Source organism: Anarhichas minor, unplaced genomic scaffold (assembly GCF_050575085.1).
Source record: "Anarhichas minor isolate MPS153535 unplaced genomic scaffold, ASM5057508v1 ptg000003l, whole genome shotgun sequence".
NCBI lineage: Eukaryota > Metazoa > Chordata > Actinopteri > Perciformes > Anarhichadidae > Anarhichas > Anarhichas minor.
This window is the reverse complement of record NW_027466449.1, coordinates 5260413-5278882: the sequence shown is the minus strand read 5'-3', so window position 1 is coordinate 5278882 and position 18470 is coordinate 5260413. Positions and strand designations below refer to the sequence as shown.

General features: G+C 41.0%; 2 protein-coding genes across 2 annotated transcripts; both read right to left on the bottom strand.

Moving 5' to 3' along the window:
- Positions 1-9200: 9200 nt before the first annotated feature.
- LOC142948913 (somatostatin-1B-like) lies at positions 9201-10046 on the bottom strand. The gene is made up of 2 exons (XM_076090935.1): positions 9942-10046; positions 9201-9430 (listed from the first exon to the last, which is right to left on the bottom strand). The coding sequence occupies exons 1-2, from the start codon at positions 10044-10046 to the stop codon at positions 9203-9205; spliced, it is 333 nt and encodes a 110-aa protein (XP_075947050.1). The 3' UTR covers positions 9201-9202.
- A 2970-nt stretch (positions 10047-13016) lies between these two features.
- On the bottom strand, positions 13017-17124 carry srm (spermidine synthase). The gene is made up of 8 exons (XM_076094713.1): positions 16114-17124; positions 15470-15590; positions 15268-15360; positions 15003-15156; positions 14844-14927; positions 14455-14600; positions 14156-14278; positions 13017-14052 (listed from the first exon to the last, which is right to left on the bottom strand). Exons 1-8 carry the CDS (start codon positions 16242-16244, stop codon positions 14035-14037), a joined length of 870 nt encoding a protein of 289 aa, XP_075950828.1. The 5' UTR covers positions 16245-17124; the 3' UTR covers positions 13017-14034.
- Positions 17125-18470: the final 1346 nt, after the last annotated feature.

Genomic DNA, 18470 nt, shown 5'->3' with positions numbered 1-18470 from the left:
CGTGAAAAAAATGAAATACAAGGAATCAAACACAAGAATAAAAAATTATGTTTCAGAATAATATTGTGCAGTTCAGTTTTAACATCGGAAGACAACCTTGTACAGGCAGCGCCTGTGTGCCGTTTGTCATCATTGCCTGTTTCAGGGTGCATATGAATATTGGGGCAATTATTATACATGTGCGTCATGAACAAAACACATCTGCAAGACTAAACCCAGTGATGTGTTTGTGCATGTACCATAGATAATGTTCTCACACACACGGAGCATGCACACAAAACATGCAGGGACACAAGGCAGAGGCTGTTTTGATTTCAGCATGATCAAATCTTGACTGTCCATGTGCGCAAGACAGACACTGTCCACACAGAGCTGTTTCACCTGCTCGCTGTACCATGCCTTAATGAAGTGCTTCCTTATAGGAAGTCAGTCAGTCATTAAATGAAGAGTAGGCCACCTGAGATCAATTGAAAAGAAGAAAGGACAGTGGTTGTTTGAGTATCTGGAGAGTCAACAAGAGGCAGCGATAGTGATGCAGGAAGAGAGAGCGCTTCAAATCAATGTGAATAAGATGCTGGAAGGAGGCAAATATTTTTTCCTCATCTTGCACAGTTTACACATCCCTCTAAACATTTTGAGTTGGAAAAAAAAAATGTACATGGTATCACACTTTATGAGTGTTACAACATCCTTCTACCATCCTCATCCTCTTCGTCCTTTCTATTGGCTGCAATCACAGTAGTCTCAACCCCCCCCCCCCCCCCCCCCCCCACATGCTGTAAACTGTAATTAAGGACTTGAATAAGTGAGGATGTGTCACTTTAGCTCAACACCGAGAAACAATGTAGAGTTAATCCACTGTAATTTGCTCTTCCGCTGTAGTTATGCAGACACGGCTTCCACAGCACAAATAAACTACAAATAAAAGGCAGTTTAGAAGCAACACGGGCCAAGATGCCTCTTAGTATCAGATACTTATTCACTGATTGTCAGCGCCTCAACTTTCAATGCCGAAATGTAAAATGTTTCTGGCAGGAACATACACATTTAATTCGCAGAACAAATGAAAAAGGGTTTTGAATGTTGTGGCTTCTTGCCGTTCCGGGGACTCACCGTGCTGCTGCCTCCGGGCCAGATGTTCACGAGCCAAAGAAACAGAATTGATTGAATGCCTTCAATATATATTAACATTTCTCTTTGTTCTGTGGGTAGCAGCATGTTCAGTCTAATGCTTCCATTAACATTGCCGTTGTTATTGCTTATTGTGCGTGGGCACAGAGAATACATTAAATGGCAAAAAAACAACAAAAACACCTAGAAATGTCTCGTGACGTTATTTTTGTTTAACACTCACTTTAGTTTTCTTTAGGCATGGTTACAGAGAAAATAATTGAAGTAAAAATAGGACTCGCAAATGAATGCAAATAAAGAATGCTATTGGTGCTGTGCTCTCATCTTGGTTCAAAGAGAACACACAGCGGGAAAATGGACCAAATGATCTTGCAGTTTGCCTTAAAGGATGGTTTTAGATGAATACAAATTGCCAACTTTAACAAATATTAAATCTTAACGAATCCAGTCACAAGTCGTTTGTTTGTCTTGTAAAATAAATTTTCAAACTACGCTTGACTGTGAAACCGAATTGATTGAATGCTGTCAGTATATATTTTTATTTTCGGGGTTTCTAAGAATACACGAATTGTTCTGTTTCCTGATGGCAGGTGAATGCTGCACATCTTAATAACGTGTTCTGGTTAAAACAACAGGTGAACCTTTTAGTGAATGTGGTTCATTTTGTTGTTATGCAAGTTATTGTATGAAGTGTTTGCCCCTATTTTACAGACATACTGTCCCAATACACCTGAATGCATGAATAGATATTGGATGCAAAATACATCAAGGTTAAAAGAGAGCTTTTAAAAATCAATTATCCTCAAAATCCACTGAAATGTGTTAACCAGGGTTGTATTGTCTCACTTAAGGATAAATGCAATGATAGCATATCGCTGTGACATTTACGACAAAGTGTCCCAAACGCTAGACCCACATGTTCAGTGTATAATTTATTGCTCATCCCGGTAACCAGCATCCCCAGATGCTAATGGCAAAGAATGGCTCCTGATGAATTCATGTTGAGCCTTTTTGTGCTGGATTCCATTCCTGACGTCAAGCCCATTACTCTTTAGATTTGGCCTGCACGGCTCTTTTTCACGGATAACAAATACGGTCATTTCCTTGCTAATTCAAACAGGCCCCAGCTTTAGCAATTCAGTGGACTGCCATAAGGCAGTAAAGCATTCAGTGACATTGGTGGGAGCAAGCAATGATGAGAAATGGCACACAGGTGCTGCTCTCGCCCCTGAATCCTTTCCTTCATTAGGGCGCCTGACGCCACCGTGCTTTTTCCTTAATCACATTTCAAACAGCTCTCTTTCACCAAACTACTGAATTACAATTTAAAGCTAGCAGAGACTTTGTAACTTGCTCACCCAACATAACTTTCACAAGTTAGAAAATGCCTCCAAGAAAAGAAATGACTCACCTCTATTAAGTTCTTGGTAAGCCTGCAAGTGATCAGCAGTGAATATCTCTTAACATAACACATCGACTCATTGTGAACACACGCGTGTCACTGATATGAAACTATATAATAGTGCTGACAGGCCATGATTCAATAACTCCAGCAGGGATATTAATGGTGGGTTATTTCTTGTATAATTGATTAAACATTTTCGGGTCTGTTAGACTTGAGAAAAATGATGGTCAGCCTGAACATTAAACATGGATTTCCGATCTGAGTAATGGCACGACTCTCGTCGGCAGCAGCAAAGGACTTCACATGCTATTAATAAAAGGAAACCATCACTGTCACCCGTTATACTGTGGTAACATTTAGGATGTGGGTGTTTCTGTGCGCGCGTGTGTCTCTGTATTGCGGTCAGACCATTTGACATACAGGGGGTGTCGTGTTGTTAGAGCGACGGCAATCAGGTGCATTGTCATCCCACAAGGGCCCAATTGTCCTGAAAATTGTCTTAAGCAGCGCTACATACTGGGGGGGAAAATAACATTACTTGAGACCCTCATCTGCTGCTGTGGCAACCGATCTATAACAGGTGCAAAGGCTGAGCAAAACAAGGACTGTTTTAGTAGCTAATCACAGGATTGTCACCCTTGTGATTAGAGACCTATGGTGTACACATCATACAGGACACTGGAGTGCTTAAACAAGACAGTCAATATCATCTTCTGGCGCTCTCCTCCCTCTCTGCAGTCCTATTTTTCTAATGACACTATCAACATGAGTGGCTCCTGGTCATGAGTCTAATGCTTCGGGTAAAAGCCAAACTAATGAACTGCGATGGTAACTCCCGCTGCTATATCCCAATGGACACTCTGATTGACGTTTACTGACAATACAGCAGCCCTCAGTGATGGAAAATGATACACAGAGGCTATAGGACATGACATAACTAATGATAGAGAGTGACCTTGGCAGTTACTTTTTTTTGCCATAACAACCCCAGTATATATTGTTTCTCGAGGCTCACAGCCCGGTTAAGGATCTGAAGTTTGGTCTTCACAACCTTGAAACACCAATTATTTGCTTGGACGACACATTCTCACAGCAGGAGTCAGAGCAAATAAAGTGATGAGATTAGCTGTCAGTGTAGAGAGTCATTCAGCTGGTCAACGAAGCACAAAACAATTAATCTTTACATGTTTTGCGCTGCCACCAAAAGTACAAGCCCACCCCCGCACCATTGCACCAAATGCCTCTGCTCCACCAATAGTCTTCTGTCTTGCTGCGTAACGTGACTCAAATGTAATGGTTATTAAAACATGCAAATAACTGTTTCTATACAACATTTTATGTCTGGCATTGTAAAAGCTACAGAGATATAGTGTTCTATAAACTGACCCTTTTATTTTGGTAGGTCTGGTAAGTGTAAAATTGGCCTTGCATGCAAAATCTAAACATAACCCACTGAGCAATTTTAGGTGATTTGCCATCAACATGGTTATAGTCCACTGGTGTAACATTCGGCTGGAAAGGTTCAGAAGTGAAGGATGTCATGAACTGCATAGCGTATCACAGATATAAAGCCTTTTGTCTCATAAATGAATACTTGTCCACCTGCTTTTGTGTTGCTGTTTTATTTTGGTAGCCTATATTGTACGGTACTTGCAATACCTTTTAGAACCTGCAAAACTAATGACAGCCGTACTTAAAAAAAAAAGATGGTAAACATTATACCTGCTTCTAAACATCGGCATGTTCCCAGGAGTATAGCATGCTGATGCTAGCATTTAGCTCAAAAGACGGCTGTGCCGAGAAGTACAGCCTCACAAAGCCGCTGTAGACTCTTGTTTCAACATAGTCATTGGGGATTATCTAGTCTTATGTATTCTGTCTACTGGTAGTAATTACACTGTAGAGGGGAAAAAAGGGGGGTAGTTGTCATCGTCGGTGCACTAATGAGCTCTAGTTTAAGAAATCTCATATTAAACTGATAAGATTGATACTTTTTGCCTGCGGTTTGCATCCATACAGCACTTAAAGGTCTTCGTTAACTAAATCTTTGAAGCCATGTGTTATTTTTCTTTCTCACCACAGACCTGCCCTGCTTCCCAAAGTAGTGGCATTCAGAATGAACGGGGTCACTTCAGTGACCGGCGTGCTGCATCCCTTCCTCACGCTTTGTGACAGCTCATTTTCGGGGCCACGGCTTTAGCGCTGAAAGAGCAGAGGGCCCTATAATGATGAGCTTTTAGCGCTGGCACTGGGCGGCTGAGTAAGCCATCAGGCATCATTAGACCCTGCTGGGGAAAACAATCTCTCCATTCCCATCGCGTGCTCCCGAACACGGGAACTCTTTGAGAGGAATACATCAGAGGACACTTTGGCGTGTGTGTTGTGTGTGCTGGAACACTTTGCTCAGGCACAGGGGGGCATCATTCAGCGGCCATAGGCTCCCTACTCCTGATGATGTAGCTCTTTATGATGCTTTTGAAAAAGCGTAATTCATTTAATCCGAGACGTCTTGTTGTTAAGGTATCTGTTAACACTTACTTGCGATAAACTTGATAAAAAAATAAAACAGGAGGCAACGACAACAGGAAGACGTTATGATACTATCAACTGATTAGAGTATAGACTCCCTGAAAAGGTGCTAATGATCTCTCAATAGAGAGCAAAACAGGTCCATTATTCCTGCAGCATGTCCTTTCCCGAGAACATTTTTTAAATTGGTGACTTATTTATTTTACTTCACATTTTCCTCAGTTAGTCAACCATACTGTGCTCTGGGTACAACATCTCAAATGTCACAACTAAACAAATCGAGCCCGGCTGACAGAGATGAATAAGGCAGTTTGCAGACTGCACGGAACTTCCGTCTCTGTTTCTGAAACAAAGCATGTACACTCACTGTATATAATGTATGAAATACATGGATTTCAGGAATTCAGGAATGTGTTTTCTTTTTCTTTGCTAAGATGTAAAATGAACGCGGTTATGTTGTTTTATTCAATTCACTCTGCTACACATTGACTCAATATGCTTTGAGTACACAGAACACGTGCTATTAACAATACGTCAGCTGCAGCAACCTGAATGTGTTAAAAATGTCATTTGAAAAGATCATTACAGTCCCTTTTATGTAAATCAATTTCTTTCAGCGTAACTCTTTCTTGATAGTGTTGTAAAAGGGAGACAGCCGCCACACAACCTGCCTGTTAGCCCCTTTTCCTCAGAAGCATTAGCCGAGCGCCGGGTGTTAATTTGGCCTGTCTTGACCGATCGAGGCCAGGTAAGCGAACCGTTTGATGTTGAAAAAATGAGTTCCGACACATCCGTGAAACGCAGAGACAAACACAGTGATCATGTAGCATTCAGTGAGGCAGCTTGAGCAACCGATCCCTTTTATGCTACGCCTCGTGATTTGACAAAATGTTGATATGAACATTTTGATTCATGGAATTTTTTTTTTTTTTTTTACTACTAGCAGTCCTTTTATTATACAATATATATATATGGGGTTGCATATATATCTGAAATCGCACCATATCACACCATATATAATCACATCCCATAAAGTTTAAAACTAATCTCTGCATTTATGCAACCACGGTGGGTTCCCTTTGATGTTGTTTTTTTTCCCCGTATGAGAAGTACCAACAAAACCAAAGGCTTTGTTATTTTTAAACACCGGCACATACGAATTCACATTTATATTTGAATTACACAGTTAGGCCTGAGCACTCCTTTCCCTCCTCCTTCAGATCAAAAGGAAAGCCAATAAAATGCTTTGCTTGCAGGCATCGGCTTTGATGTTGCTCCTCTGCGCGCTCATTTGAGCCCAGGGCCATGAAGTCAGAAGTGGACAGCACCTCCACTGACATCAAATTGTTTTGAGTTTATCATCTCAAACCCAAAAATACTGATTGGCATCAGAAGCTGCCTTTTTGGGGAGAGGAAATGCTTTTTTTTTTGTGTTTGACATCTCTCTATTCCTAAAATGATTGTGTGTTTTGTTCTAACACAGTCCAGTGTCTCTCCGACAAGCTGTAAACCTGAATATGGCTCACTTGGTACGGTGCTTTTCACTGCACATAAGAATGAAGGATGCTGTGTGATGAACTGTAATCAAGCGAGCCCACAGGAGCCTTTGTCTATTCAGCATCGTTAAAGGCAGCGTTTGCCAAAACCATGTAATTACATCGCTTTGAAATTTGTTGAACTGTAACTCCCCATCAAATGCTGCTTTCAGGGGATTATGCAGCTTTTTTTCAACGCAAACTCGGATGGATCATTCAAGAGCTTTTTCCCCCGAACAGTCAATAAAAAGGAAAAGAAATGTCATCACGGTGGCCTTTAATGTTCCACCTGTAATTGAATCAGTACTGTGAACTTAGGTTAACTCATGTCTTTGCACCTGTGAAACAAGCACACTTATGAGCCATTATCTCTTATTCATCCTGTTCAGAAAGAAAATTGAGTTGAGGAAAGTGAGCTACTCTGAGCTTTGCCTCTACTCTGGCAGTAAAGGGTGTGTAGCGACTCTGGTACACTATTGTAAGTTATTTAAGAATTCAGACATTTCACAATAAGGCATTTAATTTGACTATTGCCCAGTGCCAAACATCTGCACAGCAATGGGCATAAATTACAGCTGGAAGTAAACGGCAGCTGCTCATTGACGTTTACAAAAACACCAGTTACATCTCAAGTACATAGAGCTCAATGAAAAGAATACAAATTATTATCTTTGAGCTGAGGTGAATATTGCATTGATACAACACACAGCTTGACCCGATCAACACTGCAGGGCCGGCTGTTATGGTGTTTGCCGAAAACCTGGAGCACCGAGGCAAAAATTACACATTTCATTGAATTCTCAGAGCCGGCAAAGGCGTCAGTGTACAAGAAATAAGTGCCTTTTGATATGTTTATTATTCAATAGTGTACTGAAAGTGCTCTTGTAATTGTCAGCCATTATTCAGCCGTCCTCTATTTGATGCAAAGAGTTGTTTTGTTGGTTTTGTTGGTTGGATTTTGCTCAGCCTGTTGTGATTGGCCATTTATTCACAACTATACAACAAAAAAGAAAGTACTCATTTGATTTGGCTCAAACAGCAGGATATTTCACCTGCATGTCAATTCCCACATTAAATCCATCAGTTCACTAATAGCGACTGTGGGCCCGGCTTGAAAGTCGATATTTGATTGCGACCAGCACCTACTCCACTCCCCACCTTAGTAAGGTAAAAAGACATACATATCACGGTGGTTGTAATTTGCCAGAAGGGCAAAGAGAGCCTGTGGTAATTGCAGTGTGACTGATTGAGGTCCGAACCGCCCGTCGCCAACGCAGCAGGGTCTTGTTTGCAGCAAGAATCTCAACATGCAGCAGCAGCCTTGTCTGTGCTTTCACTGTCGAACTGTGACGTCAGATTCCGATCAACACTACGCACATCTTTTGCTATTTAGATTTTTGTTCACTGTTTTATTGTACAACAGGTCTCCACCTTCTGGACTACGTGTGCCTTAAATGCTGCTGCTACCGACAGCATTGAGTGAATGCGAGGGATGCTTCTGATTTATCTACTTTCCCATCTTACTGACATATTTAACGACCAGTGATAAGTCACGGCAACGTCTCCCTCAAGTTGTGACTAGGAATTAATAAGGACCACTGTCTTGCTTCTTATAAAATATGTGCAATCCTTTTCACATTGCAGACCCTCAACAGCAAGTTGTTGTTTTTTTACATATCTGCATTTATAAAACAATAAAAAAGTATTTTTACTTAATTAGGTAATTTTCTTCTTCGATGTTTATTATTATTTTTGGCTTTTTAATAAGATACCACTGCTGAGGAGAGACAGAAAAGGGAGAGAGATGGAACAACATGCAGCATATGTCGCCTACTCTACCTGCCCCAGTAATTGTATGATTTGTATTTTGAAATCTATTCTATGCTTTTAATTTAAGGATCTAATTGTGGCACTTTTATTGGAATTTTAAATGTTTTTTTAAACGTTTCCCCCTTCATTATAGTTATATAGTTTACATTTTCTTTGCCTATAAACTAGGAAGACAGTTATACGGCAACAAGTAGCCTGCAAAGCAGAATAAGTAAGATATCAGTATTATGAACCACACTCTGTTATCTCTTACGAGCAGCACTAAAAAAAGCTTTCATTGAAGAAGGGGAAAATTGTCTCTGAATACTTATTGCGCCATTTACGACTGCAACTTTTTTTTTTTTGAGCAGATATAGAAATACATTCCCTAATATATTTCCACAATTTTAGTGTAGTAAAGATTCTCACCCACAATAAAAAATACAGCCACCATTTTGCATGAATTTGGACATTGCATTTATATTGTTGAAGCAGGTGGAAAATATGACCTTTTCTTTTTTTGAACAATTTACAAAAGCACTTAACTGTGATCACCATCTCAAACGTTATATATCCATGCTTTATTGTTGACCCTTAAAGAAACGGCTACATACATAAATACATATATTGTACACATAAAAAGACACGTATATAATTAATATTTAAACAGACACATTGTGTCAGTGAAGTCCATCGATGTCTGACAGGTGTAGATGATATGTACAGCTGAGGTCTACTACAGTTCATGAGGAGCTGGCAGGGAGAAGGAGCACAGTCAGCGGGCAGAGCACTGTTAGCAGGAGGTGAACGTTTTCCAGAAGAAGTTTTTACAGGGGGCTTTGCGGTCACGCTGAGGCAATGATAGCCTGTTGTAGACCGCCCTCTCCTCCAGACGAGACTCCAGCGGCTCCTCAAGCTCCACAGGTGCTGCTTCCCCCGGCAGCATGTTGGTGTCCAGAGCTCCATCCAACAAGCCTGACACCAGCTTCAGGATCAGCTCCTTGCGCTCTTTGCTCAGCTCCTGACCACAAATCAGATACATATATATATATACATATTATTATTAAACATATTGTGAAAAAAGACTATGGAAAATGTGAAAATGTTACTTCTTACGTCTATCTGACTGGACCGCTCAATTGTAAAGTATCATGATTTACTTTTCACATTTAAGACGGTACAAATAAACAGGCTGAATTAAAGACTAGATTATTTTAAATGCAAAATAGAAATATCACAAGATGTGTCGTATGTGTACAGATTGTAAAGCCCTCTGAGGCAGATTTGTGATTTGTGATTTTTTTTAGCTATACAAAGTAAATTGAGTTGAATTGGATTTAGTTTTGTTGATTTCACAAGCAATCTTTATTTTAAGATCATTTTCTTTAAAGTTCTAATTATTACTATAACATAATAATAATAATAAGAATTACTATTATTTAAAAAAAAATGTACCCCAATCTATCAATAACAGTTGCAATTATAGGGAAAATTCCCCATGAACTACAAATGAACAATGAAAATCTCCTTACCCTGCTCACATGGATGGAGCCCCTATCCTCCAAGGGAAGCAAGGCGGCTGCTCTAACGCTGAACAGAACCCCCATGAGAGCTGCTAACACCACCAGGAGCTGCATGCTGTGACAGGAGTGCAGGTGACGGACCAGAGTTACAGCCACAGGAGCAGGAGGCTCACGGAGATACGAGTGTGTGAGTGAGTGTGTGTTTGAGAAAGAGAGAGATGAAGAGTCTGAGCAGCTCAGAGATCCAGAGGAGAGTGGTGGAGAAAGTGCAGTGCAGTTGGTGGCAGCTGGTCACAAGATTTGGAATCCACTGATGTTTCTTCTGCTCTACGTCCAAAGTCCCTCACTCTTTTATACGCCTCTACCCCGTCATACACCCACCACCCTGTACGTGGGTGGTGGGTGTATGACGGAGGGTGGAGGGTGCTAGGGGGGGATGTGTATATGTGAGTGTGGAGGAGGAGGGGAGATGAAGGGTTCAGGACAGAACAAATGGAACCGTTGAACACTTAACCTTTTTGACAAATTGGGAACATCTGCAGAGGGCGACGACGTCACCGAGCCAAAGCCAGGTTTTGACATCAACATGTAACTAATGTATTGACAATTGTGATAGACAATCTCAGGCCAGACCTCTTTGGCAGGTATAGGCGGACAATCCCACAACTCATAATGCACTCTAAATGTCTTGAACACACAAGAACACAGTGGTCACATTTTCCTGTAGCGGCAAACAAAACATCTGAAAGAAATACAAACTGACCACAATGCTGACTTATCGTTGTTATGCCAGTGTTTCGCTGATTGCTGTCACAGTGCCTCCGTGCGCCTCTCTGACACCTGCAGATTACAATTGAGCGGTCTGACACTGACCACTACTGCAGGCGGTGCCTTCAGGAAATGCTCATCACCCATCTAGTGGAGGAAACGTAGCTGTTAAAAGAAAAAAGCAGTTCTTCTTCGGCAATTTAGTGCTATAGGTGTACAATGGAGTTGATGGTTAACCGTGGTCGACATGAACATGAGCAGTTAAGTGGATACAATGTGATTGATTTTTATTTGTTGTCTGAAATAAACACAAAACAATGGCCTTTGGGTCAGGATAGGCAGGCTTTGGAAAAAGTGAGAAACGGCGAGAAACGGCTTCCAGCAGTGAGAAAGTGAGAAACGGCTTCCAGCAACCAGTACATAATCAAAATGAGTAAATTACCTTTTTTTTCCCAAGCCAAGTTAATATTCTTCAGAGCTTTGCTCTGGACAGTATGATTTATATAAAATTAGCTGAAATATTAATGAAGCACAAACATTGTTTGCTCGTCTTTACTCTTTATACAAGTCTGGCAGCAAATAATATACGTTTAATATGCATTTGTCTGACACATAAGTTGCTGCTTACATAAAGACTCATTTATGTTTAAATATTGCATGTAGCTAAATAGAAGTTCAAGAAAACAATTTGTCTGAGCTACTCCTAAACTACTGCAAAACCCAATTATACTGGTCTATACGAGCTTAACTCCTCACCAAAACTGATTATGGGGAGTTGATTACAGCATAAAACATACTCTGTTGTCGGAGAAAAAAAATAGTTTCATGTGTTTGAGGAGCTGCCCTCCGGGATATACCGCTGAAATAGCACAATTAACAGGGTTTACTGTTGTGACGTCTTTGGATGTTGCTACCGGCAGGAAACATACAATACCTACATTCCAGTACGCCTTGGTTGATATGTTCAAATGGATTTGTCGTGCTTTCATAACAGTGTTTGAGGTATTTTCTTCATACACTGCAGATCTCAAGAAGGCCCGGAGCCAATCCGAAGATTAGCCGACTGTTGGAACGTCTATATTGGCAATCCAGTGTGTTTGAAGAATCTACAACAAATTGGCCCCGTACAAATATCTGCAGTCTGACCTGAAAGAGACTTCATACATGTGAAAAAACGTCAGCATGACGACAGGTCTGGGTGCTCCCGGATCTTATTAATGTGCGTGGAAGCCTCCATTTTCACTACATCTACTTCATTTATGGCCTCAAGCAACACCTCAACTGCTCTCTGAAAGGGATCATAAAGGAACACAGACTCAAAGATGAGTTGAGGCTTATGTGTTGAGTGTTTTCTATTTAACGGGTGCGTCTGGATACGTGGGTAAATCTGTGTTACTGCACTGGAAACATGTACAGTTGGTTTAAAAAGACAAGCGACAGTCTTCAAAGTTCTGTTACTGTGTGTGTTTATTATCATTAAAACAAACACATGGAATTAAATATGTATGGGTAGTCCCTCAATTGACTTAATGGAAGACAGTGGGTACACTGTTTGTTTCATTTCCTATATCACAGTTGGAGAACACTCATGAACACGAACCACCTTCACTACAGCCACCGTAAGGCACTACAAAGGCAGTATGATAATAATGCGCTGCACTGTCGCAGGTTGGTCAATTTTTAATAGAAAACCAGTGAGAGCTGAGGTATTACACAATCACTACAGTTGATGCAACTGAAGGCAACAGTGGCGCCTCACATCCCAAAACACTGACTGATCTGAACTATTTAATGGGGCCAAGGGGAGCTTCCCTTTAATATTCAGAGAAAGACTCAAAATACAAGGTTGTATTCTCTCAATATGCATTTGATGAAAGATTAAAGGATGCCATCTAGTGCCTGAATACTGAAACTGCACTTGGACCTCACTGGCGCTACAACGCTGTTCACACCGGAGCCTATAAGGATACTTAAAGTGTTACCCATTAGCAGTGAACCCCAGCCGACACACATCACATATTAACCTGGACTTGGTTGGAAAGTGATGCTGCAATTGGTAAAGATCAGCTCAAAAACACAGGTTTAGCGGATAGAAACCTTGAACAGATCGTTACTTCCTAACTATTTTTCTGCGGTCCTGAAGCCAGAGTGAAACAAGCACAGAATCCTTTTTCAAATATTGCTTTTTAAGCGCAACTAATTTTAAAGATATCGCAAGTAGAAAACCAGAATTTAGTCCTGTGTTTAGTGGTAATGCAAATAAAGCATAATGCCTGAGTGAACCAGTCAGCGGATGAATGAACACAGAACAACCAGTCTATGTTACCAATTTATTACAGTACTTAAAAAAAAAATTAATCACAGATTCATTGCTCAGATATTTCTCAACAGATTCCATGTGGACTGACGCTTGTACCTGGAACTGAAGGTGTCTGACCAATGTAATGACTCGGCCTACAGGCTCACTACAGTACAAGCCTTCTACAATACTGAAGGTTCATAATGGCAGAATGAATTCACATCTCAGTCACATTTTTTGCTTTGCAGAACTCCAACACCAGACCCAATTTGCTTTTTTAACACCGTTATAATTGATGGTCAAAGCGGAGAAAATTGATGTTAATCTTGTAGAATGTTGGTGATAAAGGGACACTTTTGTCAATTATTGACACATGAGGTTTCTTCTAGGCCACTATGTGCCTGGTACACTTAGATTCAAAGCAAGTCTTTTTTTTTTTTTCCTACCAACAACAAATTTCAGGCACTATAGTGTTTTTGTGTGTAGAGGACACATTAGTACTGTGAATATGCAGTCACGACAGATGGCGACTGCGTGTTTTCCTATGAGCACAAACCGATATCAAACATTACAAAGAAAAGTACATCAATGTACTACGTAGTAAGGTAATGCATTACATAAGGTGTAGATTCAGTGAATCCGACAGACAGTACACAGTTTCAGATTGAGGTCAGGTTTGACGGCAATGCTCTCCCACCTCAGCCCAGTCCATTAAATCGCTCGTCACAAAATGCTGATAAGACGATTACAGAGTAAAAATGAAAAAAAACCAAATACATCAGTAAAATAAAAACAGTGTGTACGACTGGAAGGAAGGAAGGAAACATTGGAGCGGACTAACACTTCTCACTGTATAACTCAGCAAGTTCCCACCCAGTGATGATTAATAGGTGCTCCCATCCAGAACATGTTAAGGAGGCTACTCTCTTCAGTGGTGCTGAACTGTGCCGAGGAGGTGAAGAAGCCTTAGAACAAGGTTGTTTATCTGTGGTCAGAGGGCCAGGTAGAGGATGAACACGGTCTTGCTGTTGCTGGTCATGCTTCATTGAGTACCTGTCAACGGTCAAGAAGACACTTAGTGAAAAAGGAAGCAAATACGTGTGAACAGTTTTTAAAAATTGCACCGATATATGAAAATGATTTTAACGACGTTTACCTTCTTTGCAAACTCAGGCAGGACGAACGACGCTTTGTGAATTTCAGGGTTGTAATATTTAAGGTTCATATTTTCCATTTCTTCTTTTGACAGCGTTCTCATTGGCTCCACGAAATTTGTTTCCTAATTCAAAAAGTGAAGGGTCATTCGATGGACATCCCCCCCATCACCAAGAAACAGCAGACAGGTTTATTTCGCCACAGAAAGGTTGTATAATGGGGCAGTGGCATTCATGGGCAATCAGACAACAATCAAGCAAGTGGCGGATGGCAGATGGAGAATGACCGACACACACTTACGGGATTTTTACTACAGAGCATGAATCCAATTTGGCCGCTGGGATAAGTTGGGATGGTGCTGTAGGCGTAGTCCACCACAGGGAATAGGGTCTTGCAGAAGGTTCGCATCTCCTTTATCAGCTCCAAATGGAGCCATTGACACTCTCCTGTGAGATTGACACAAGAGCAGAAGAAAGGGCATGTTCATTTCCTGTCTGCCTTTTCTTTAAGCATTGTTCTATCTGGAGGTAGTTGGAGGTCAGACTATATGAATGGGGAACATAACAGCTCCCGGTGAGTCAATGAAAGCCAAAACATTGGATGTAGCATAGTTATGACTTCTACTGAAGTCAGCATTTCTCCAGCTTTTAACACAAAACTGAAATATAAAGTATAAGTATGAAAGTTACCCTGGGAACATAGAATTCCACCGTTTCTCAACGCCGTCTTCATCAGTTGATAGTAAGACTCCTTGAACAAACTCTCAGCGGGTCCTGCAACAAAATTCAGAAGTCAGAAATTGACCGCCTCCTATAACAGTTGGCAAAGAGAGGCGTCGCGGCACTCACCAACGGGGTCGGAGGAATCGGTTATAATGATGTCGAAGGCATCCTGGTTCTTCTTCATGAATTCAAAGCCGTCTCCAATATGGAGGATGAGCTTGGGACTGTAAAACCCTTTGGCCATCCCCGGGAGGAACTTCTTGGACGCGTTAATGACTTCCTACACAGAAGACGACATCAATACTGATGTGATCAGGCGAAGCTCAGGTGCAATATAATGTATGGCCCTTGAGAGAGAAGCCCGAATCCCCGTCGGTGTTGTTGCTCCTACCTCATCGATCTCACACAGAACCACCGACTCCACCAGTGGACTCTTCACCACTTCCCTCAGCACTCCGCCATCTCCGCCGCCAATAATCAGCACCTGTGAAAGTGGAAAGCGGCTGACTGTCAAATCAAGGAACGGGACTAATCCCTGGCTGGCGCCCTACTGCAACAACTTTAAATTCCCCAACAATTTATCTGAGGAATACCTTCTTGGGGGAAGGGTGACTGCACAGTGGAAGGTTTGCAATCATCTCTTGGTAGGCAAACTCGTCTCTCTCTGTGCACTGGATCACTCCATCCAGCACCAAGACATTCCCGTAGGTTTTACTGAAAAAGGAGATATTACAGCAAAGCATGAGAGTCACGTTTAAAAAGGTTACGAGAAACTGAGAACTCATAAACGTTTACAAAACTTGAGCAAGATGCAGCAATAGTTATGTTAATGTTGTGTTGATATTCATATTATGGTGTACTTTTTCATTTTGATGCTTTGGGAAGATTTTTTTTTTTTTTTTAACCTTCATGCCAATAAAGCCAAATTAAATCACAGGTGTCTTGCGCGTGATTGCTGACGTTCTTAAAAACAAATTCAGAGATTGCTGCCGTGACTAGCCTGTCAGTATCGGATACCGTTTCTCTCCATCGACTGAAGGAGTCACCCCACCACCTCGCTACCTAGCTAGTTTGTTTGCGAGATAAAACCCGGTTCGGGGACAAAAGGAAACAACTCACAGGCAAGCTAAGCGGAAGAAACTTCTCAAAACCCACGAGCTTTAGGTTGCTCATTCACTGGTTGGAGGGCGCTAACAGCTAGCACCGTTAGCCAAGTTTTGTAGCTAAAAGTACTCACCTCTTGAAAACCATAATGTCTTGAAAATCGGACTTCTTCTGGTAGAGGACCTCTTCCACCTGGAGGCTCATCGCTTGCCCCGGCCATAGCGCGCATGACTCCGTAAACCATCCATCCTTTATGTGTTCCATGACAGTTTTCTACGGCTACAAAATAACACTAACGTGTTTGAAAGTGTGGCAATGTGACCAAAGTGACACTTGATCGTCGCCCGGCTGAAATTGACATCTCCGTTATGTAGCGAATGGGGCGCTGCTGACGTCAGTGACGTACCGTCGTGTTAGCCAATGGGGTGCCGGGATGAACCGGTTTGTGTAACGTTTGTTTGACTTCACAACACCAGCAACGCCCATAGGCTGCAGCCCACGTGAAACGGAGCCACTGCGCCTGCCCTTACTAGAAAACAAGGGAGGATGACTGTTCGTTTGTTGTATTTTCACGTAGCCTACGGCCTCCAGTTATTAATACTTTAACAAAAAAACATACACTCCAAGCCTAAAAGTGGCCGTCTGGGGCATATTGTACAACCATCAAGCTTCCCTTTTTGTTGCCCAGCACAAATACAGCTTTCAGATTAGTTTTTGAAGGCTACTGTAAAATGTGATTGACGAAATCGTGTGCAAAAACGAAAAAACATTAGTGAATTTGTGTGAAAGAAACATGTAAATAGGTAAATCCAAAAAAATATGAATTCACTACTACTTCTGTTTTGATGAGGGTGTCTGGTATTTAATTTGTGCAGATATCATTTTGTATTTCATGAATGCATTGTTTAGTTTTATGTTTTAAGTATTGTGTCTCGTCTTGAAACACCCAAGGACCATGTTGTAAATAAGTGTAACATGTTAATCCTTGGAATTTTGAATGTCTGATATCACATCATACATTGTCCGTAATGTTCAAGTCTCAGGCTTTCAGATCACCAAAGAACTTACATTTCCCAGTTGCACACCAACAACTTTCTTTTACATCATTATGTATTTTCATATTCACTGCACAAACAGTATGTATAGCTATGGAGTGTATATTTTGCAGTGTCATGTATTGTGTGCAAATGATCTACTGTGGAAAGTGGAATAAATCATATGCAAACGGCTCCCCCTTGCTCTTTGGTGAGCCATTTGAGTCACTGCGACCACCACAGCAGATGTAAGTTTAAACATTTTTAAGTTTCTTTGTTTGCAAAAGGCTGAGGTGTATATAACAGGAGACAGTTTCATTCAGAGGATAAAGTAAACTAAAATGTATTGACAGTCCTGAAGAAAGGTCTTATTATATAGAGCTTCTTTTCTAACTTTATTCAAGAGCGTGTTCTTTCAATTTGATAGTGTTGGAAAAACTTAAATGTTTTTTGTTTAGCCAGTGTAATCTAGGCAGCTGATTCCACAAAGTCTGTGTCCTTGTGTGAAGCGATCTTCACGCAAGCTTTCTCATCCGTTTGTGTACTTATGACCGGGTGCCAAGGGAAGATAGTAAATCTGTGTTCACGTCAGTATATACACGTAGGCTGATTTGCAACCACGACGCCTTCCGAGATTAGGACAAATTGACTCTTGACAGAACGAATTATCAAAGAAACGGATCCAAACAATGTCCAGACTTTATGTAAATGATTCTGTTCCAACGCCTTTGTATGTGATATCTGCAGTGTGTATATATCAGAGACTCAGACAGACCTTTGAGCAGCCACTTGAACCATATACTGTAAGTGATTCAATCTAACAGATAGCTCATAGCAGATAGATGATTTATTAAAAAACAACCACCTTTCCTTGAACTCGAATAGCTCTGCTTGCGCTTGGATTTTCTCCGTTTATGCTCAAACTGTATGCTTGCACTCAGACATATTATTGCTTACATCGATTTTCTGTGCACCAGCTACAGGCCTTTTCCCGTTGCTTCTGTGTGCTCGTAATACTGACCGTATTATATACAGAGACAAATTAACCTTCAATTAGAGCATAATTTGTAGTTTTGCAGCTTCAGAGGTTCATTTTGAGAATGTAGTTTTGTACAATATCACCGATAGACAATTTTGAAAGATATAATTCCAACTGCAGAGTCAAACAGGATAATGTCAACATAACTATGAAGTGTAATTTATAAAGGATTTTCTAATGCAAAATTGTTATGAAATTCTATTAGTGAATTTTATGAGAAAATTGTTGAATGATACAAGTTCTCCTGAATCACTCGTACAAGCCACTTCAGCGTGAATGTGGTTGAAGGAGTGGTTCTTGCATGAGGCTCAATATGTGTGCAAACATATAGTTTGGGGAGGAGCAGAGCGAATCAAAGCGCATGCATTGAGTGAAATCAATAGCTCATGCTCTCAAATTGAAAGACCACGCTCTTGA